The sequence below is a fragment of the Pipistrellus kuhlii genome, unplaced genomic scaffold (assembly GCF_014108245.1).
Source record: "Pipistrellus kuhlii isolate mPipKuh1 unplaced genomic scaffold, mPipKuh1.p scaffold_m20_p_2, whole genome shotgun sequence".
Lineage (NCBI taxonomy): Eukaryota > Metazoa > Chordata > Mammalia > Chiroptera > Vespertilionidae > Pipistrellus > Pipistrellus kuhlii.
The window spans coordinates 163314636-163338503 of record NW_023425515.1 but is presented as its reverse complement, the minus strand read 5'-3'; the positions used below and the strand labels follow the sequence as shown (position 1 = coordinate 163338503).

General features: G+C 36.8%; 1 protein-coding gene across 6 annotated transcripts in view; it reads left to right on the top strand.

Moving 5' to 3' along the window:
- Window positions 1-23868, top strand: part of EPS15 (epidermal growth factor receptor pathway substrate 15) — a 113395-nt gene that overhangs the window by 23433 nt on the left and 66094 nt on the right. For 3 of the 6 annotated variants that reach the window (XM_036447245.2, XM_036447246.2, XM_036447250.2), the window contains exons 2-10: window positions 1451-1492; window positions 6268-6357; window positions 7204-7251; window positions 11187-11282; window positions 13202-13267; window positions 15169-15294; window positions 17846-17905; window positions 21614-21811; window positions 22920-23065. In XM_036447245.2, the coding sequence (XP_036303138.1) occupies window positions 1451-1492; window positions 6268-6357; window positions 7204-7251; window positions 11187-11282; window positions 13202-13267; window positions 15169-15294; window positions 17846-17905; window positions 21614-21811; window positions 22920-23065 (872 nt within the window). The remainder of the gene's footprint in view (window positions 1-1450; window positions 1493-6267; window positions 6358-7203; window positions 7252-11186; window positions 11283-13201; window positions 13268-15168; window positions 15295-17845; window positions 17906-21613; window positions 21812-22919; window positions 23066-23868) is intronic. The other 3 variants (XM_036447248.2, XM_036447249.2, XM_045584592.1) reach the window with 2 other exon arrangements.

Genomic DNA, 23868 nt, shown 5'->3' with positions numbered 1-23868 from the left:
CTTCTTCCTCATCCTCCCCCCTCTTCCCTCACTCTTTTACTCTTTTTACCGGCTAATTAAAAATTCTATGCTTTTTGTCCTGTCTTAGTACTGACTTCTTGCCTCTCTGGGACCCGTAGCCGCTTCTGTTCGGGCACTGGGACCCCTCTCGCACCAGCTTTGAGGGGCTGAGCAAGGACGCAGCCTGCCGGGTCTTGCCTACCGTGGCCCATGCTGGAACGAGGCTTTTCTCCCATTGAGTGCTGAAGTGGGGGTACCCGGAGGCCTTTCCTACCCTCTCCCCCCTCCCCCCCCCCCCCCCCCCCCCCCCACACACACACACCTAGAGCGGCTCTCTGTTTGCTTCCATTGTGGTCCAGCTTGTCCTGGGGTGGTTCCGCCCAGGATGCAAGCCCCCGTCTGGGTCGGAGTGGGCAGATGAATGGATGGACGGCTGGAGAAAGCCGGGGTGGCTTCCCTGTGGTGTGAGGGTCGCCTGTGGTCTTTAAGGTGGCGGCGGGGCGGGGCGGGTCTGTGCGGCAGGAGGGGGCTTCAAAGTTGTCCTCTTGGAAGGCTCCGGTGGGCCGCCCTGTGTGTCCGTGGCGGTGGGATCCCCATGTTGTTTACCTGGTGGCCAGTCCAGGTCCGGTGCCTTACCTCGACGTCCACTCTGTCGTCGTGCCTGGGCCCTTTCTTTGTGTTGGGTCCACACCCTTTCGCTTTGCATGCACGACTCCTCTCGGGGGTCACCGCCAACACGCACATCCCCCAGTTGGAGCCTGCCCACTGCCCCCAAGAACCGGCCTTCTGCCGTGTGGGTGTAGCCCCTTGGCGCCCCCGCACTTGGGGGGTTGGTGGTGACCCCAGGCCGAGTGCTTTCGTTCAGGGCGCAGTGTTGCTGGGGGTGTTTGTCAGGCGCATGCACCGGGGAGAAAAAGAGGACTCGCAGGGGGCAGGGGAGCGAGCCTCACACATCCCCCTGCTGCACGCACAGCCTCTTGCTGGTCTGTCAGTATGCAAATTGGTCGTTACTGTGACACATTAGGACCAATTTGCATATTGCCTCTTTATTATATAGAAGATTGAAGTGGTTTTTGAATTGTATTTATAGGTACTTTGGGCACTTGAGTATAGGATGACTGCTTAAGGCTTTGGACCATTCAACTGTCTTTAAGCATTTCACCCCTAATTTATACGTTGGGTTTTGGATAAAATTTTGCATGAGGAAAAGAGTTTTGATGTCAAGAGTAATTTAAAAATTCTTGTTTTATTTCTTGTATCTGATTCTTAGTAATCTATATATAGCTGTCTTTATTCACTCCCATTTTCCTACCAAAAGAAACAAAACTAACTTTTTGAAATTAAGGATATTTTAATCCTGTTTATCTTTACTTTTCCAAATATTTATTGAATGAATGCAAACATATTAATAATAATGGAATAGAATTTAATTTCTATTTTTTTATTTTAGTTATCAAGTGGGAATCCTACATATGAAAAATACTATAGACAGGTAAGATTTTTCTTTGTCTTCTTAGATTGAACATAAAATATACTTTCACCCTCAATTGTATACATGCAGACTATGAGTCAGCTGGATAAATTTGACATGTCTTGTTTTCAACTTTTTGTGCCTTTGCCTCATGTTTTGAGTACTTAATACTTTTTAAAAACTCTCAGAAATGAAGGAAAGATAATTAAGGCCAAACACTTAATTGTCTCAAATATTTATGTATCTTAAAAATCCATATAACATTAGATGCACTCATCCCAATATAAATATCCATAATAATATAAGTTAAATGGAAATGACTTACAGTTGTTTTTAAGACTTGTTAAGGTTTTTAATATTTATAAAGTTAAAACCATGACTCATACAAATGTAAAATGAATATGTGTCAAGGATTTTATTCAACTCAATTACTGGGATAACTAGTAAAATGTAAAAATGAGAATATGAGTTATAGACATTTATATTCTTCAGACAAAATTCATTTCATTGGTATGGAGAAGGTTCACTTGCATTGCTGTCAATTTTATAATAATTAAACCAGTATCCCTACAGAGTGTAAAATAGCCTAGTTGATGGAAAGTCAATCTAGAGTACATACCATAGATCAGATAATCTCTTGAGGGTGTAGACAATCTCATTTGCCCATTACCAAATACGTACTGAGTAATTTTTCCTAATAATCCTCTCACCTTTAGATCATAATCACTGAAAAGGTAGGTCTCTATGTTAGAGCAATCATGAATGGGAGACTCTTTCCCCCTCCCCACGTGGGCGTCTATGCTGTGAGATTCTTTCCCCTTTACCACGTGGTAGTCTGTACTTATTCTTCAATAAATCTCCACCTTTGTTATAAACAAACAAACAAACACATTGATGAACCATTATAGATCTCCTTGTGTGTGACTTGCAAATCTAGAGCCATACATTCACTATTTAACAACTACTAAGGCCAGAGATTAATTTCTCCTTAAAATTTTTAAAGAATCTCAGATTGTACTCTATAAAGCCTCTTTATTTGTTCCTCAATTTTGAGGCTAGGCTCCCAACCTTAGAAATTCTACCCCCATATTTCACCAGCAATATATACAAGTTTGAGTGAATTTATCTTATCTTGAGGTTTCCCATATCTGCTGAAGTTCCTATGTGTGAGGTGACATTGCTTTATTCTCTAAGAAACTGGCACCTTATAAATCAAGTTGCAGGCCATTTTACTTGGGAGGACTCTGTAGACATTGACTTCACATAGAGTCACTTTTTGTTCCTTTTTAAAAAAAATATTTCTTTATTAATTTCAGAGAGAAAGGGAGAAGGAGAGATAGAAACATCAATGATGAGAGAGAACCATTGATGAGCTGCCTCCTGCATGCCCTCTCCTGGGGATCGAGCCCGCAACATAGGCATGTGCCCTTGGCCAGAAGTGAACCCAGGACTCTCCAGTCCAAAGGTTGATGCTTTATCTACTGAGCCAAGGTGGCTAGGGTCACTTCTTGTTCCTTAATAGTGGCTTGTTCTGTCTGAATAAAATATGGTCTTGTTTTGTACAATCAAATTACTCAATTATATCCTGATAATAAGGAGACCAAGTTTTTATTTAAACTATGTAAAAATTACTCTATTGCCATAAAAAGTAAGGATATTCACTAGGATTTATAAAATATACTAGAGGCCTGGTGCATGAAATTCATACACTTGGGGGGTAGTCCCTCAGCCCAGCCTGTACCCTCTCACAGTCCGGGAGCCCTCAGGAGATGTCTGATTGATGGCTTAGGCCCGCTCCGCATGGGAAGCAGGCCTAAGCCATCAGTCAGACATCCTTAGCGCGTCCACGGAGGCTGGAGAGCTCCTGCCACCGCTGCTGTACTAGCCAGCCGTGAGCCCGTCTTCTGGCTGAGTGGCGCTCCCCATGTGGGAGCACACTGACCACCAGGGAGCAGCTCCTGCATTGACCGCCTGCCCCCTGGTGATCAGTGCACATCATAGCGACTGGTTGTTCTGCAGTTGGGCTGAAGTTGGCTCTCTGACATTACCGAGGGGTCCCAGATTGCTAGAGGGTGCATGCCAGGCTAAGGAATCCCCACTGGTACACAATTGGGGCTGGAGAGGGATGCGAGAGGTTGGCCAGCTGGGGTGGGACCATGGGAGGGCTCCAGGGTATGTCTGGCCTGTCTCACTCAGTCCTAATCATCTGGACCTCAACTGTAAGCAACCTACTGGTCGAAGCGTCTGCCCCCCGTGGTCAGTGCACATCATAGCAACTGGTCATCCAGTTAGCTGTCTGCTCCCTGGTAGTCAGTGCATGTCACAGGGAGTGGTTGAGTGGCCTTAGCATATTATGCTTTGATTGGTTGAACAGATGACTAGACAACCGGACAACCAGACACTTAGCATATTAGCTTTTTATTATATAAAATATGTTTTTCTTGATTTGAGATAGAGAGAGAGGACTGGAGACAGGGGAGGAGGTGCGTGGAGAGAGAGGGAAAATTCTATGTGAGAGAGAAATACTTCTTGGCTGGCTCCTGTAGGCCCCCTACTGGGGATCCAACCCACAACCTGGACCTGTGTCCTGACTTGGAATCAACTGGTGACCTTTCAGTGCACTGGACAATGCCTAACTGAGCCACACACACATCCAACTGAGCCACACTGGCCAGGGCAAAGGATTTATTTTTGAACTCTGAAGAGTCAGTGAAATCAGATACCATTGAAAACTATTTCATTCACTTTACAAACACAGAGCCTATTAAATTGAGGGTTAGAGATAGTGTAAGAAGGGGGAGGGGGAAAAGGCGCTTTCCCATATATCCATCACAAAACACAATATTAAAAATAATGCCAACAGTATTTCAAGTAAATAACAATAATTGCATTTTTCTCACCAATTCATTCAGTCCTATATAATTCTTGTTCTTCCTCATCTTGGGTCAGGGGTCTGCTTTTATAAAATACTAGAGGCCTGGTGCACAAAATTTGTGTACTGGAGGGAGATCCCCCAGCCCAGCCTGCACCCTTTCTAATCTGGGACCCATCCCTTTCACAATCCAGGGACTCTGGCTCCTAACTGTTCACCTGCCTGCCTGCCTGATCTCCCCTAACTGCCCCCCTGCCAGCTGATCATCCCTAACTGTCCACCCTGCCAGCCTGATCACTCCTAACTGCCTCTGCCTGCTGGCCTGGTCATCCCCACCTGCCCCCCCACTGGCCTGGTCGCCAACGGCTTTTCTCTCCCCTCCCCTTGCCGGCCCCTTATTGCCACCTCCGGTGACCCAGTTGCCCCACGCAGCCTGCTATTCGGTTGTTTGATCGCCCCTTACCACCCCCCTGCCGGCGTGGTCACCCCATGCAGCCTGCTGTTCAGTCGTTTGTTCGTCCCTCACTATCCCCCCTGCCGGCCTGGTTGCCTACACAGCCTGCTGTTTGGTCATTACCATGAGGGCATCCCAACCAATTTGCATATTACCCTTTTATTAGTATAGTTGTGTATTTCTAGACTGCAAAGAGTCCTGGAAATTCTGACTTTCCACCAGTACAGTCTGAAAGTTGTTTAAGGGATATTATCTCAGAAGTCTTTACCCAAAAGTCTGTATTTTGAAGTGTTAACAATTCAGAGTACAAGATATGGTTGTTTAGATGAGGCTCAGAGTACAACAGAAACTACCTATGTATGACAGTTACTAAATGGCTGCGTTCATTTCAGTAACCAGAAGAATGGGAAATAGTGAAATTCTTAATTGGAATACAGTACACAAATATTTCATAAGAGATTAATTAATGTTTTCCCTGAGTGCCTCTACATTTAGACTATGCTGGGATAAGTGTTCTCTCTTTGCCCTTGCCCCTCCCATGGTCAGAGAGTGGGGAAAGAAAAGGAGTTCTGGAAAATTCTGGAGGCCCGTTTCCCAGCTCTTGTACTTCCTTGTTACCCCAAATTTGGATTGGGTAATTCTTTCTTTTTTGCTGAGCACTTGAAAGAAAAGATTTCTCTTTTGCTTCTTTGCTGGGATTGGCTTGTCTGGAATGCTTTGTATATGTTTACAATGTACTTATTAATCTCTTAAGTAAACTGGAAAAACAGCTCATAAATATTGTAGTATCATGTTATCTTTCCCATTCCTTTTTAAAACTTGATTTTTATTTTTAAAAATTGAACTTTACTTTAGGAAATCTTTACAGAAGTGAGAGTGATTTTTTTAAAACTGTTTTTCTGTTCTTGGTGACCTCATTCTGTCTTAAAGGAAAGTCCCCCTTAGTTGAAATGGTGTGTTAGCCTTAATGTGCTTTAGGAGCTTAAGAGTTTTTAAAATGTTTCTTTAATTTTATTGTGGAATCACTGCTGGTTTTAGAGCAGCTTTGATTTTTAATAAAGTATTGTAGTTTCTAACAGTAAGTTTAAAAGCAGAAATTAATTATTTTAACGTGTTTGAAAAAAACAGGTAACACATGCAGCTAAGACCTCTCTAGGAAATGCTTCCCTTTTCCTTCTATTGCCATTTAAGTTTGTTGGAATTTAAAAGGCGCTATAGAAGACTTCGAGTCAGGAGATAATGTATTAATGTTATGACTCCACTAATTTGCTCTATTTCCTCTGAGCTTCAGTTCTCTCATTTGTATAATGGACACGATAAAAAACACTTTATAAATTGCCAATGCTGTCTAGATGGCTATGCGTGTATTCCCATTCCCTTTTTGAAAAAGCCAGTTCTAAAATCTCAGTAAGGAACACAAATAATTTTGTCTGTGTGTTTGTTGTCAGCTTACTATTTGTATTTTTTCAGGTTGATACAGCCAATACTGGAAGGGTATTAGCTTCTGATGCTGCTGCTTTCCTGAAAAAATCAGGGCTTCCAGACTTGATACTTGGAAAGGTAGTATTTATTTATTATAAGTAGATTATAATGAGTAGTTAGCAGTGTAGATAAATTGAATACAAATTCAGAAAGATCCCATTAAGAAACTTAGAAGTTAGAACTGAGTCATAGAGGCAGTTATAGTAATGCGATGGAGAGAATTTGAAAAGTAAGGTGTTTTTCAGATGTTTAGAAAACAAATTACATTTTAGTGGGATGAAATGAAGTAATAGTACATTTGGGTATTGTGGGGAGAAACAGTGCTGCAGACTGGGAACCTCGCCACCCACTCAGAGAGTTGGCTCTATCTCTACTTCCTCTATTATAACTGTCTCCAACTGTGCTTTGTATGTGGTGAATACAGTGGGGGATGAGAGGCTTAAGAAAAAGCACAAAAAGGTGGAAAGTCCCTCTGCCGGCTTGATCTCCTGGCAAGTCCTTATACATGATATGTATTCGAAACCCTGAAAAACTATCATTAATAATTTAATTATTCACAAATAAACAACTTCTCCATAAGGAAGGTATCATCTTAGTAAGGATCTAAAATCAAAGTAGTATGTGTTGACTAAAAAGAGCAAGAGATTTGGAGTTAGAACCTGGACTAATGAAAAGGGCAGTGGATTGGAAGTTAAGAGTCTGGGTTTCAGTTCTTTTCATGATGCCTTAAATGTTCTTGAGTAACTTTAATGGCCTTAGTATTTGAACTAAATGGTCTTTAAGGTTTCTTTCCACTTTTAATTCTGTAATTCTTAAATCTGATTACCAAAGAGCACAAGGTTGTAAATTGCATGGATTTAATTTATTTTTAAGATTATTGTTGTTTAAAATATAGATTGATACTTTTTTTCCTCTGAATTTCAGATTTGGGATTTAGCTGACACAGATGGCAAAGGTTTCCTGAACAAACAAGTAAGATTCATATGAAAAAAATAATTCAGTGATTCAAAATAAAAAAAAGCCAGCAGTTTTTTGTTTGTATATTTAAACTAAGAGTTGCTTTTTATCAAAATTACGGTTTTGCAAGGGCAAATAACAATGAAAATATTTCTAATAAGACAATGAAAATACTTCTAATAAGTAGGCATTAAAGTAACTAATTTCCAAAGGTTAATGGTAGTTTGGTGACATTGTTCTACCTGAGTATCTTAGTATGTTCAGACTGCTATAACAAAACTAGAGGCCTAGCACACAAAATTCTTGTGTGGGTACAGTCCCTAGGCCTGGCCAGTGATCAGGGCCATTTTCCCTGGCTGCCCACAGCTGGCCCCACCCCCCGCCGCCACCCACCCCCTGTTCCCCGTTCACCTTAGGGTGATCAGTGCCTGGTGGCTGGAGAAGGGACTGAGAGGTCAGCTGTTACCTCTCGCCGCACCACCCCTGCCCCTGCCATGGGATGCCTTCTGTGTGGAGCAACCTGCGGGGTGAGGGCCTTGGCCTGGTGCCGCCAGAATCCACCACCCCAGGTTCCCTGTTCACCATCAGGCAATCAGAGCCTGCCAGCGGGGGAAAAGAACCAAGAGGTGGTCAGTGCACCTCATAGTGACTGGTCCAGTAGTCATTCTGATCATTCTGCCTTTAGGGTCAATTTGCATATTACCCTTTTATTATATAGGATTATTATATAGGATACCACAAAAATTATAAACAAATTTATTGCTCATTGTTTTAGAGGCTGGAATTCTGAGATTAGGGTGCTAACATGGTCAGGTGAGGGCTTTCTTCCTGATTGCAGACTTCTAGTTGTATCTGCACTTGCCAGAAGGTGCTGGGGATCTCTCTCGAGCCTTTTTATAAGGCACTAATCCCATTAATAAGGTTCCCCCTAATGGCTTAAGCACCTTCCAAAGGCCCTACCTCCTAATAACTTTATCTTTGGGGGTTAGGAATTGAACATAAGATTTTTGTAGGACACATCAGATAAATAGCATGGATTTTTTTTTTCAGTCATTCAGAGATATTTTGCTCTTTGTATCTTAATTAATTGAATTTATTACAGATAGTGGGTTTATACATAAACATGGATTTTATTAGTTAAGTGTTAAGATGGTATGCCTCATACATTTGAAGGAAATTCTTGGCTGATCAAACCAGAGTATTCTGGTCTAGATCTTACCACTGGCATATAAACCATAAAATGGTTTACAGGTTATGTGTAAATCCTAGACCAGGAATTTGTGAAAGTAATTATTGGTGTTGGACATTATCAGTGTACTTTGAAGTTCTGATTGTTGGAGATGGATTTCAGAGTTCTTCAGGATTGGAATCAAAGCTTGCTCCATGTTGATACATTAGTTGAGCACTGCTACTCAAAGTTAATACCCTCCTCTCCCTCTCTTAAAAAAAGCTAATACCCCCAAACCCTCATGGGGCCTGCTGGAGCAGGATCAAGATCAGAAAAGGGATGGAAACATTTTTAGAAGATCCTAATACCATGTCTCTTATTTAATTCATGCACCAGTGGGGTCCTTTGGCCTGGCCTTTGGGATCAGGCCAAAACCGGATTGTGAGAGGGCACAAGCCAGGCTTAGGAACCCTACCGGCACACAACTGGTGCATGATTGGGGCCAGGAAGGGACCGTAAAAGGACTCCAGGGCACTCAGTCTCAATCAGCCGGACCCCAGCAGCAAGCTAACTTACTAGTCGGAGCATCTGACTCCTGGTGGTCAGTGTACGTTATAGCGACTGGGTGACTGGTGGTCAGTACACATCATAGTGAGTGATTGAGCTGCCTTAGCATATCATTAGCATATTATGCTTTGATTTGTGAATGGATAACTGGATGATTGGATACTTAGCATATTAGGATTTTATTATATAGGATTCCAGGACTAGATTGTAATCCCCATTGGAGCTCCTGGGCAGAAGGGCCAGTTTGGTACATTGGAGACGTAGGAACACTAAATTCATTTGGGCACCCAGAGTCTGCACTCAAATATTGGTTGAGTATCTGTTTAGAGCCAAGCTTTGGAAATACAGATGTGGTTCCTATCTTCATGAGTTTACCATTTATTAAATTCTTCACTGATATTCCTGGACTTTGGATGCTGAGTTTAAGTTGTCTTGTTACATCTAGGTGGCTGGATTTATGGGTCTGCAGTTAAACTTTGATGGTTGCACTGGGAGAATGGTTTACTTAATTAACATGAAAGAAAGAAAAGAAACCTATACTTACTGAGTTTCTATGTGTCAAAAACGACGGTAGGTGTTTCCTTTCTATAGTATAGTTTTTATTTATTTATTTTTAAAATATTTTTAATTGATTTTTTTTACAGAGAGAAAGGGAGAGGGATAGAGAGAAACCTCTATGAGAGAGAAACATCCATCAGTTGCCTCTTGCACACCCCCTACTGGGGATGTGCTCACAACCAAGGTACATGCCCTTGTCCGGAATCAAACCTGAGACTCTTCGGTCCGAAGGCTGATGCTCTATCCACTGAGCCAAACTAGTCAGGGCAATATAGTTTTTATTTTGTTCTTCATAATAATTATAGGGTAGCTATTAGTCTCCCCTTTTATGGAAGAATTTTATTTTACTTGCCCATGGCCTTACAACTTTAAGTAGCAGAACTAGTATTTATTGCAGGACTATTTCACTTCAGAGTCCATCTATACTTTGGCAGTGGACCAGATTACCTGAGTAATTCAATCTCACATAGGATGAGAAGAGAAAGAGAGTTAATTTTGGAATACCTAGAATACCAGCATTTAAAGGTTGGAGGATTTAAAGGTTGACTTCAACAGAAGAGACTTGAAAGGTCAGAGGAGTACTGAGAGATCTTTTTGAAGTTATGTTGGTGAGGGGAGGAAAGCTTCAGGGAAGATCATGCTTCACAGACCACCAAAAGAACAAGTAGAAGGAGGCTCTCTCTCTTTTTTTTCTTTTAAGAGCATTTGATAGCTAGGATGTTATTTGTGACATAGTACAATAGTTTCTGTAGTTGAAGTCAGATGGCATAGGAGCTTGTGGAATGAATAAAAAGAGAAGGGAGATCTTAAAATAGCATTTTTAAAAAGAAATTTATGGTTGAAGGCAAGTTTCTAAGAATAGGTTAGGAATTGTATAAAAAGGGTATAAGTGAGAATAGGTTTGAGAAAAGTAGTGAAGGATTGATTGTACCAGTAACTGTACTAGAGAGTATTGACAAATTGTAAGTTATATAGCTAGAGTCAAATATTTTGTCATGGCTATTCCCAGACCCGACTTTAACTGAAAACAGCTGAACACCAGTTACTTCAACATCTTTGCATTTATTTATTAAATTTTGGATTGATACTTCAAATGCCAAAAATCCAAGGACCTTTGGGAGAGATTTATAAGTGTTTTGAAGTCAAGCAGTTATATAATTGTTTTTAGATGCTGCACAGTTATTCTCCTTCTGGAATAGCAATGATTGAGTCACTTGAATGATTGACCCAGTTTCAAAAATTATAATCTTAAATCCAGAGATAACTTTTGATAACATTTATTTTCTTCTGGGCTTTTCTTTCAGATGCCTTTTCCTCATTTAAATGATAAAAAGTATTTCTTAACATCATTAAATATTCTTTGAAACATTATTACTAATTTTTAATTTCCACTATATTTATGTATAAGTATTTTCTCATTTTATTAACACTTTTTTTTTCCTATTTATAATGTTGCAAACATCTTTGTACATAGATCTTTTCTCAATTTTAAAGCAAGGGTTATTCAAGCAACTGTGCTGTTATATGTTGCTACGTAAAAACCTTGTAGTAATTATGAATTGTTTTGTATTTTCAAGTTATAGGTATGTCTGTGGATGGGTGGATGAATGATGAATAGATAGATAATGCTCTAAAAGTCATACTTTTTCTTTCTCAGGAATTCTTTGTTGCTTTGCGTCTTGTGGCATGTGCCCAGAATGGACTGGATGTTTCACTGAGTAACTTGAACCTGGCTGTCCCTCCACCAAGATTTGTAAGAAATGCTTTTAAATTTAAATTTTCTTCTCTAAATTGCTGTATTAAAATAACTTCCCTCAACTCCTATTACCCAGCTACTTTTCTTTCATAATGGTTACTACTTATTAGTTTCTTGTATGTCCTTCCAGAGTTATTATATGTGTATATAAAGAAGTAATAATATCTATCTTCTCACTTTATATTTATTGTAGTATTCTGAACACACAATTTTATACCTTATTTTAATAACTTATTATAATATGTTTTGGAGATTATACATATCGTTACACAAAAGCTTCCTTGTTCTTTTTTATAGCTGCATTCTATTTATTTATTTCTAGTCATCATAATTTATTTAACTTCCTTTTGATAGACTTTTAGCTTGTTTCTAACCTTTTACTTAAAAAAATGCTGCAGTGCATAATAACCTTGAATATATATTATTTTGCATATGCAGAAATGTATTTATATGTGTAAATTCTCAGAAATGGAATTGCTGTTTCAAAAGTTTGTACATTTATAATTTTCCCATATAATAATCTTCATAGTGGTTGCAGTAGTTCACAGTCCCATCATCAATTGGTTAAGTGCATTTTTGCTAACATACTGTTGTCAAACTTTTGGATTCTTGTTGTTTTGATAGGTGACAAATGGAGTGTAAGTGTAGTTTTCATTTGTCCTTTTGGTTTTATGGAATGAGGTTGAATAGTTTTCTCATGTTTATCATCCATTTACATTGCCTTTATGTGAAATGCCTATTTATAGTCTTTGCTTATGTTTTGTGGCTTTTGGTCTTTTTCTTACTGAATTCTATAGGCTTTTTATATATTAGGAAAACAGCTCTTTGTCTGTATGAGTTGCAAATATTTTTTCCCAGTTTGTCACTTGTCTTTTGACTTTGTTTATGGTTATTTTCTTCTATAAAGGTGTCATTGGTTTTTATGTATATTAATTATTAGATAGAATTAAAATTTTTTATGGTTTCTTTTTTCACTTTTATATTAGTCCTGATATAAGATATGTACGGTATGAGTGTGGATTAAAATTTATGTTTTTTAATGATGGCTACTTTACAGATCTAATGCAGTTTATTGATAATCATCTTTTCCTTAACTGATTTGAAATGCCTTTTCAATCACATAGTAAATTCTCATCTGTATTTTGGGTGTTTTTTTTTTTCTGTTCATTGGTCTGTTTATCTATATGCTGATCTCGCATTGTTCTAATGATCATATTTGATAATTTATTTTTATATCTGATAGGGCTAAGCCTCACCACCCTACTTCTTGTTTTCAGAAGTTTCGTGGCTCTTCATGTTTACTTTTAAATTCAGTGTTCTAGAAGTATTTGGTCTGAATATTATGAATTTAACTTTAGTTTTGAGAAATTTCTGCACTTCTGAGTTTAGGCTTAGAGTCATGGAATCAGAAAGATAATTTAGGGATTTGTTAACTAACTATGTTATCATAAAATTTATTCAATATATTTATCTGTCTCTATAAGCAGATAGGTAGGGCATGCTATAGATAGGTTCATGTAATTGTAACTTATAAATCTTAAGTTTGGTTCTTGTCCTTGTCAGTTTTCCTTAAAGAGTGCTGAGAAAAAAATCATCAGTTAACAGGGCAATAAATATTTTTATTACATTCAGATATCTTCATCTTTATGTCACTTATAATAGGTTTCTTAAGCTTACAATAGGTAATACTTAAGTTTTGTTTAGTGCTCCACAGTCATTTATGCAGTTTTTGTTTCATTTGTATTTAGATGGTCTAATAGAATTAATGTAAAATAGTTAATGTAAAATAGAGTATATGTGTTTATTGAGATCTAACATTTTATCCGATTGTATTTAAGTCCAAAGGCCTCTTTTTCTTCATTATTTATTGATGTGAGGATTTCAGCCCTTCATGTGCTATATTTTCTTTTTTTTAGCATGATACCAATAGTCCCTTGCTAATTAGTGGAACTTCTGCCTCCGAGCTCCCATGGGCTGTAAAAGTAAGTAAACTTTGTAACTATTCTCTCTCACTCCTGCTTTTCTTTCACATCATCTCTTCCTCTACTTCCATAATATATTGCAATCTTCATTAGATTTTAATTTTTTACTGTTCAGGAATTACTGGTACTAGAAATCTTTGGAGGGGTCTTACAGCACTAGCAATCATTTTGTGACAATTATTGTAGTATTGGTTTTATCTCATTCCTGTTATGGTGTAAACTAAAAATGGTAACACTGTACAAACTAAAATATTTGATGAGTATTTTACCCCACTGCTATGTCTAGTTTATCCTACTGATATTATGTCTGACTTGAAAATTCTGGTTAAATAGTACTATTTTTAGAGCATAAAACAATTATTTATTCTTTCAAGAAATTATTTTCTGAAATGGATATTTTGCTTTATAGGTATTTGGAAACATCACAGTAGTTATAACTATCTTTTCAGATTAAAAATACAGTTTATTTACTTAAATAATTTTTAATTGATTTTAGATGGGAAGAGAGAGAGAGAGAAAGGGGAAGGGAGGGAGGGAGGGAGGAAAGAAGGGAGGGAGGGAGGGGGGGGGGGGGGATAACTTGTGTGCCATGACCAGGGATCGAACCCACAATTTTGGCATATTGGGATGATGCTCTAACCAACTGAGCTATCTGGCTAGGGCCTTATAGATTTTTAAAAGCATAATTAAAAAATATTTTTAGTATATAGCAGATCAATGACCTTCAATAAAAATATATAACGTTTTGCCCTGACCGGTTTGGCTCAGGGTCAGCCTGAGGATTGAAGGGTCCCAGGTTCGATTTCGGTCAAGGGCATGTACCTTGGTTGCGGGCACATTCCCAGCGGGAGGTGTGCAGGATGCAACTGATCGATGTTTCTCTCTCATCGATGTTTCTAACTCTCTCCCTCTCCCTTTCTCTCTGTAAAAAAGGGATAATATATATATATATATTGTATATGTATATGTATATATATATATATATATGTGTGTGTGTGTGTGTGTGTGTGTATATATATATATATATATATATATATATATATATATACCATTTTTTCAGAAAACTACTTTGGTTGGTCTGTTTATGTATACTAGTGTGCTTTTAACTAATTTTTAAAAAATATATATTTTATTGATTTTTTTACAGAGAGGAAAGGAGAGGGATAGAGTTAGAAACATCGATGAGAAAGAATCATCGATCAGCTGCCTCTTGCACACCCCCTACTGGGGATGTGCCCGCAACCCAGGTACATGCCTTTGACCGGAATCGAACCCGGGACCTTTCAGTCTGCAGGCCGACGCTCTATCCACTGAGCCAAACCGGTTTCAGCTTAACTAATTTTTTAAAATGTAGGAATTTGGACTTGACAAATCAAAAACATAGTTTTTATGATATAAAAGTAACTTTTCAGAATTTTAGAAAATTCTTGTTATTGATAAGCTATCTTGCTTTGGGGGAAAGGGGGAAAACTTGATGTTTATTCCTCTGGAAGTGATTTTGTTTTTTAAAGGTGTTTGAGTTTGAAATGTGACTAACATCATGTTTAGAAAGTCATGAAATGTCACTACTAGCTGAGTGTTTTTATAAAAGTTACTTCCTTGCTGTGGATCTGTTTAAGTAAGAGGATTGGGCTAGGTGCTTTTCTCAAAGCCCTTCTATCACTGAAATCTTGTGACTCTAATCTAAACAGAAAAGCAAAGATAGTGGTCCAGCTACAAAAGGAGTGGGGTGGAGGAACTTAAATTATCATTTACTTTAATATATTTTGATAAAAGTGAAAATGTTTTTTAAATGATGAGTTTAAAAAATACACTGTCTGTTCTTTGAGTGTTTGATTTTTATAACTGCATTGCAATCCTTTTCACCATTGTTTTGATTTGTAATCTTTTTTATATTATAGTCTGAAGATAAGGCCAAATATGACGCAATTTTTGATAGTTTAAGTCCAGTTAATGGATTTCTGTCTGGTGATAAAGTGAAACCAGTGTTGCTCAACTCTAAGTTACCTGTGGATATTCTTGGAAGAGTAAGATATTATTAAATTATAAATGTAATTTTTATGTATTTTAATTTTGTATCTACCAGGAGCACTTATAGCTCATTGTTAAAAAATGCACAGATCTTATTTTGAATTTGTGTTATAGAATTTTTCTGTGTTCAGACTTAATATATGAAATCATTGCCAATTTATTTATTTATTTATTTGGTTATCTCCTAAATTTTAAGTGTTTGAAATTAGCTATATGTATAATAGAAACCTTTTAAGTAGGTCTTTTTTTTTCTTCTTTGTGTTGTCCATTCTGATCTCTCAATTCCTTGACTTAATTTCCAGAGACCATCAGTAATTTTCATCTGCCACCTATTCCATAGCTATATCATGGGGCCTTGTTATAAGGAACGGTTTCATCTCTGAAATCATAAATTCTACCTTCTAACTAGAACTTCTTATCTTTCTAGAACTTTCCTAGATACTTGCAAGACTACTTCTGTAACTTCATCAAGATCTTTAAATCTCGACTCCTTTACTTTCTCCATCTTTTGAATTTCCTTTTTTCCTCATCCATCTTGGATTTTTATGGTCCATAGTTTCATGTCAGTATCCTTAGTTCCCTTTACCATTTTTTTTTTTAAACTTCTTGATTGCATGGTGAAAATCCAGCTTTGTGTGAAGCTAATTATTTACCTTCTCTGTGGTTGCATATGGACTACTGAGAAAGTCTAATAAAGATAGGTATCATCATAATTTCATCATCATCTACTTTAGCTGGTTTTTCCTTATTGCCAGCCACTCTTGTGCTGTTTCCATAGTGATTTTTCTCCACCTCTCTTATATTTCAAAACTTACATACTCTCATTAAACCTCCAGTCCTTTCTTTTTTCTTTAAAACAAAAAAATACACACACACACACACACACACACACACACACACACACACACACATTTATTGATTTCAAAAAGGAAGGGAGAGAGAGTAAAACATCAGTGATGAGAAAGAATCATTTATTGGCTGCTTCCTGCATGCCCCACACTGGGGATCAAACCTGCAACAAGGGCTTATGCCCTGACCAGGAATTGAATCGTGACCTTCTGGTTCATAGGTTGACACTCAACCACTCAGCCACACCAGTCGGGTTCCAGTCCTTTCTTTAATCCCTTGCTTAATCCTACTCTGTATGGTCAAATCCTGGCTGCACCACTTCTTAGTTGTGTGACATTGGGCAAATCATTAGAAAATCATGTCTCAGTTTTCTAATCTTTAAAATGAGTATGATTTCATTTATAGCACATACTCTTTGAATGCTAACTACTATGCATTCAAACTACTATGATGATGATAATGATAATGAAACCATCACACCACCAGCAGTGTTACTATTGGATCAGTGTTGCATTGGTTAGGTGCTCAATATATATTAATTTAAAAGCCTTTTATTGCTTCTTATGAATCATTTCTCCACTGTTGGGTCCAGTGTGAGATTTCTTTTCTTTCTTTCTTTTTTTTTTTTTAATATATTTTATTGATATTTTACAGAGAGGAGGAGAGAGGGATAGAGAGTTAGAAACATCGATGAGAAAGAATCATCAATCAGCTGCCTCTTGCACAACCCCTACTGGGGATGTGCCTGCAACCAACGTACATGCCCTTGACTGGAATCGAACCCGGGACCTTTCAGTCCACAGGCCAACGCTCTAAACCGGTTTCCGCAGTGTGAGATTTCTAATCTATAAATATAATCCTGTTATCTTTTTTTTTTTTTTTTTTTTTTAACATAAAACTAACCTCTTAGCTTTCCATTGCATTCAGGATGAAGTCCAAACTCCTTTCAAAGCATTTAGTTACCAGGCACTTACTTATCTCCACTCCTGTCTCTCATCATCTCACTTTCTCTTCTTGCCCCCAAGTGAGATTTTGTTGAATGTTTAAATATCTTCTTCTCAAGGATTTAACATAATTTTGTAGCTGGTCTAAAGCTATGTAATTTATTCTAAATTTAGGCCAAATCTACCAGGGCCTTTCAGATTTTATTTTTCTTTGTAAGCCCTGCACATTAGCTGGCTGATGATTCATTACACGGAATTCATTACATATTTCTTTTAGTTGATTAGAGTCTGTAGTGTAGGGAAAACGATATTGGACTTAGTTGGAAGACTTCACATTGAAAATTGATTTCTTTACTTAATAATAGTTGCATGGTCCTAGGTAAGTCATGTAGTTTCATGTCTAAAACAGGAGCTGTTGCATAAATTAACTGAGATGATGTTTGTGAAAACATTGTAATTGTCTGAAAATACTATGTGCATAATAGTTTTATGACTTGAAAGGAAGAAAATAATTTAAAAAATTTTGTAAGGGAATTTCTGTTTTAAAAATACTTAAGTGAATCATTACTTCCTTTTATAGTAATTGTTAATATAGCAAATAATAACGATATAATAAAATAATCAGCATAATTGAAATTTCTCAGAAAAAAATGTAATGTTTAGGCAAAACTTTTCCTCTGTTTTTGTATTTGGTGTTTACATGTAGCACATTAAATGAAAGAACATTATCTTTCTCAATTATTTTCTTTTTAAGGTTTGGGAGTTGAGTGATATTGATCATGATGGAATGCTTGACAGAGATGAGTTTGCAGTTGTAAGTAACCTAATCATTTAAAAATCTTAAACATCTGAATGGTTTTCTGAAATGGATATTTTCCTTTAGTTCATCCTTATCGGAAAACTTATTTCCCTAATATTGTTGGTATGAATATTTTTACCTAGAATTTGTAGATAATCAATAAATATTTTTAAACAAATGGATAATAGAAAATATATGTGTTTGCTATCTTCATTTTATTTGACTTTAAAGTACATACAGATATATACTTTGGATGATGCACTGTAAAGTTGATGTTGAGTAATGTTATCTTTTGTATCCCTACTTGACCAAGCATCTCCGTACCTGCTTCTGCTCTGGAATAATTTCATTTCATATATACCCCCAGAATTTCACATTTGTTTCATTAAAGGAAGACATGAATAACACTTTAGTGTTGCTTCATTGTATAAGCTGAGAAAGTTTTTATGTCTTTTCTGAAGACATGTTATCCTTAGTAATTGGACAATTAAATTAAAATAGAGTTATATTCATCTCTTTCTTAAAAGTTAGATAAAATTCTTCTGTGAACTCATGAATGGTGAATCTCTAATTTTCCTTTTATCTCTTATTTGAATATTAGTCTGTTCAAATTTTCTTTTTCTTTTTGCTAAGGAATTATTCATTTCTTTGACTTTCAAACTTATTGCCACAGATTTATTTGCATTATTCTTTTAATCTCTTCTGGGTTTATGATTGTATCTCTTTTTCATTCCAAATCTTATGTATTATTTTCTCTCATTTTTTGTTTAATTGAATTTTATCTAGTTTATTGATCTTTAGATAGAGATATGTTTTGGATTTATTTATCCTGTTATTATGTTTTGACTTTTATTCTTTTTAACTTTTCTCTTATTTTGTTAATCCTCAGCCGAGGATACTTTTTTATTGATTTTTAGAGAGAGTAGAAGGGTGAGGGAGGGACAGAGAGAGACAAACATCGTTGTGAGAAAGACACATGGATTGGTTGCCTCCCTCAGGCGCCCTAAGAAGGGCTGGGATTGAACCTGCAAAAAAGGTAAGCACCCTTGATTGGAATCAAGTCCGTGGACCTGAAGGTCTCTATCCACTGAGCCAAGCCAGCTAGGCCTCAACTTTTATCTTAATTACATCTTCCTAATTTCTTTTCATTTACTTTTTTAAAAAAATTCCTGAAGATGAGTACAAAGTTTGTTTATTTTTTATCTTTAATGTTCAAAGCATTTATGGAACATTTTTTTTACCTGAATACAGGGTTAGCTAGATTTTATATATTGGTACAAAGTATTTTCCTTTTCACTACTTTTTAGATAATTTTTAGGTTTTTTTGATCATCTATTTAGGAATGTTTTCTACTTTCAAAGTATTTAAGTGTGTTTGGTTTTTGTTCCATTTATATATAATTTTAGCTGATTAAATTATGACTTGAGAATGTGGTTTTTAAAATCTCTACTTAAAAAAAATTTTGTTAAGGTTTCTTTTGTTGCTAAATTCATGACCTGTTTTTACATGTTCTCTGGCTATACTAACATTTCTGTTCAGAATATTTTAGACCTATAAATCCACTACATTGATTTTACTATGTTTCAGTTTCTCTTTGTCCTTTTCTCTGCTATCCTGGAGTAAGCTTAAGTTTATTTTTGATATTTTTACATTTAAAAATGTAAATTTACATTTACATTTAAATCATTAATGTAAAATGCTTCTTAGTTAAGTGTCTATTTCTAGCTGTGTAAATGCATTTTAGTTTAAAAAACTAGTTACCAGCCAGATATTTTGTGTGTGTGTGGTGCATCATTTGATTTGGTTGCTGTATTATTTTGATGATATACTAATTTTGATAGCAGACTTTGTTTAGGATAAAGTATAGTATTATAAAAAAACAAAGTCACAATCCAGCATTATATTGTTCACTTTTTTTGTCTTATTTGGTAGAAAAATTGACTTCAGCTTTGTCAAAGAAACTATTTTCAAGGCAACATGAAATTAATAATATAGTATTTTTTTTACTTTCAGAAAAAATGTGTTGTCTATTGTCAGCAGATGGCTGACATTGCTTTTTTTGCTTCTAGCATTCTCTTTTCCAGGAAATGACTCTCATCTGCAGCAAGAGGAATGCTGACCCTTAAATGTGCATGTTGGTCCCTTCTTTTAGTTTGGTGTCAATCTGACAATAGTATACATATTGTGTATTAGGTTGGAAGTATCTGCTAGCCAGATTGTTTCTTTCTGGAGTTCCAAGCTTTTGGAAATTGAAAATTTGAGTTTCTAAAACCGAAATTGAAAGAAGAAAAAAAAGTAAATTGAATTTTTTAAGTTGACTAGTGAATGGGGAGAATTGTTGGTTTGTATCAAATAGTTAAATGTGGTCTCAGGGTAAACAGCATCAGCATCACCTGGGAACGACCTATTTAGAAATGCAAATTCTCTGGCTCAATTGCAGACTTTTAGAATTCTGGGAATGGGGCCCAGAAATCTGTGCTTTATCAAGCTGTCCAAGCAGTTCTGATGCCTGCAACAATTTGGATACCAATGGGTTAAAGATTAGTTTTACTACTCAAAGAAGAGAGCACAGTATTGTAAAGTTATGTGTACTCCTAATAAAGCTGATCAAACCTGGAAAAAGAGTTTTGTAGCCAGAAGATCCTGGTTTGCGCTTTACTCTATCACTTCTTAAAAATATACCCGACAAGTTACTATCATGGCCTGAGTTTCTTCATTTGCAAAATGATATTGGTAATCACAGAAATCATGGGTTGTATTAAGTGCTCAATGAGTATTGATTTGAAAGCTCCACAACATTTAGAATTAAAAACCTATTTTGGGGAGAATTGCTATTTTTAATGGAAGAAAAAAATTAAGAAGAAATATTAAAGCTTCCTTCCAGTTGCTATTTGAATACTTCGGGAGGTTCCAAGTCGCTTTGAGTAATTTCATATGCTTAAAGATAGTTACGGAAAATTTTCATCTTTTGAAAGTCTTGAAGGTGCCTTAGATTCAAAGTGGAAGGAATATCCTGGTACAGTCACTATGTAGGTTGTTTCACTTGATGCAAGTGCTTTATGTATTTAATAATTAAAAATAACTTTAGCCGAAACCGGTTTGGCTCAGTGGATAGAGCATCGGCCTGCAGACTGAAAGGTCCCGAGTTCTATTCCAGCCAAGGGCGTGTACATTGGTTGCGGGCACATCCCCGGTAGGGGGTGTGCAAGAGGCAGCTGGTCGATGTTTCTCTCTCATCAATGTTTTCTAGCTCTTTATCTCTCTCCCTTCCTCTCTGTAAAATATCAATAAAATATATTTTTTTAAAATAAAAAAATAACTTTAATAGGTTCATTCTTATGGTTCAGAAATCAGTACAATATAAGGAGATATTCAGTGGGGAGCATATCTCAATCCCATCCCATTGTTGCCCTCAACTGCTCCATTTACACCTACTCCATAATGAACCACTTTTCTTAGTTTCTTCTTTATCCTTCTAGAGGTCTTAATGCAAATATTAATAGTTATTACCCCCTTAATACAGAATATGACACAGTATACATACTGTTCAACACTATAATTTTTTCATGTTTAACATTGTGTCTTGGATATCTTAAAAGCCTATTTCTTTAAAAAGATTTCAAACAGTTTGAAAATGCTTTGTTATTGAATAGTAATCAATTCAGTGAGCTGATGATAGTAAATTATTTTAATATGTATGACTCTGGTTTATTTGTTTTGAAGGCCATGTTTTTGGTGTACTGTGCACTTGAGAAAGAACCTGTGCCAATGTCCTTACCTCCAGCCTTGGTGCCACCTTCAAAGAGGAAAACGGTCAGTATATCAGGCTCTATGCGGTTGATCCCCACTTCAGCAGCAAAGGAATCTTACCATTCCTTACCACGTGTAGGCATTTTACCTACCAAAGGACCGTTAAGACAGGTATAGATTTATCAGTGTTCAAAAACTTTTATTTAAAAAAAACAAGCTGCATGGCATTGAACAGTTGATTGCTTGATGAAGATAGAAGGAGCAATCAAAGGGATCAAGATTTAGAGCTCCCTTTTATTGAATCTGCATAATGTGATGCCACAAAGAAAATAGGTAATCCTGCATTTGACCTTACTTACATCGTATGGATGGTTCATTGGCTTTGACTTGATCTACCTAGAATTAAAGTTGGAGGTAGCAGATATTCTATACTAACCTGGAATGCTTGCCCTGACATAGTTAATAGGTGTTTTTATTTGTCTAATCTCTAGTTAACTCTTGATTCTTTGGGTTCAAATTATCCAATTTTGGGTTATACAAGGCCTTTTTCTCCTCCAACCTGCTTTTTGTCAGATTGTATAAAGGAAAATAATGTCAGCCAATTTATATGTGTTTAGTAATGCTGAATGAAACTATAAAAATTGGAGATTGAGAATTATCTGAATATTTTGTTTATACAAACTTTCCACTTACCCATATTCATCTGGTCATAAGTCAAGAGTTAACTATGCTTGAATTTACTTATTACTTAAAAAAAAAAAAATGGGCATCTATAACTGTAGGCCCACTGACCTATATTTTTCTTCTGTAATTTTTAAAAAAATATTTATTTTATTGATTTTTTACAGAGAGGAAGAGAGAGGGGGAAGAGAGTTAGAAACATCGATGAGAGAGAGTCATCGATCAGCTGCCTCTTGCACACCCCCTATTGGGAATGTGCCTGCAACCCAGGTACATGCCCTTGACCAGAATCGAACCCAGGACCGTTCAGTCCGCAGGCTGACGCTCTATCCACTGAGCTAAACCGGTTTCAGCTCTTCTGTAATTTTTTGTTGACCACAACATTTTAGTCAGGGATCTGATGAAAATTATATACTGTTGCTATTCTTAGTAATTGGAGTAAAATTGCTCAGAATTTGTGACAGATACTGTCATGTGTTGAAAGATGTCACTTCAAAGTTTGCTTTATTTTGGCAGAAATACTATATGTGTGTGTGTGTGTGTGTGTGTGTGTATATATATATATATATAAGTATATATATAATTATTTTTTTTGTAGTGGGTTGTATCACCTTCAGAAAAAGCTAAATATGATGAAATCTTCCTGAAAACTGATAAAGATATGGATGGATTTGTTTCTGGATTGGAAGCCCGTGAAATCTTTCTGAAGACAGGTTTACCTTCTGCCTTACTAGCCCACATTTGGTAAGACTTTGTTTAAATTGATTTACCCTGGCTGGGTAACTTATTGGGTAGAGCATTGTCTCAATACACTAAGGTTGAAGATAGATTTGATCCCAGTCAGGGCACATACAAGAAACAACCAAGGAATGTATAAATAAGTGGAACAACAGATCAATGTTTCTCTCTTTCTCTCCCTCCCTCTTCCTTCCTATCTCTCTCTCAAATTAATAAAAATTTTTAATTGATTTTTTAAAACATATGGTTTGTGTTAAATCTAGTTTTGTGCATTCTTTTTTTTTTTTTAAATATTCTTTTTTCAAAAATATTTATTTTATTGATTTTACAGAGAGGAAGGGAGAGAGATAGAGAGCTAGAAATGAGAAAGAAACATCGATCAGCTTCCTCCTGCACAATCCCCTCTGGGGATGTGCCCACAACCAAGATACATGCCCTTTACCGGAATCGAACCTGAGACCCTTGCGTCCGCAGGCTGAGGCTCTATCCACCGAGCCAAAAACAGTTTTGGTGTTTTGTGCATTCTTATTTTTAGGCATTTATCAATAGGAAATTTATTTACTTATTTGTTTGTTTATTTATTTTTATTTTTTAAAATATATTTTATTGTTTTTTTACAGAGAGGGAGAGGGATAGAGAGCTAGAACATCGATGGGAGAGAATCATCGACCAGCTGCCTCTTGCACATCCCCCACCGGGGATGTGCCTGCAACCAATGTACATGCCCTTGACTGGAATCGAACTCGGAACTTTTCAGTCCGCAGGCTGATGCTCTACCCACTGAGCCAAACCAGTTTCGGCAATAGGAA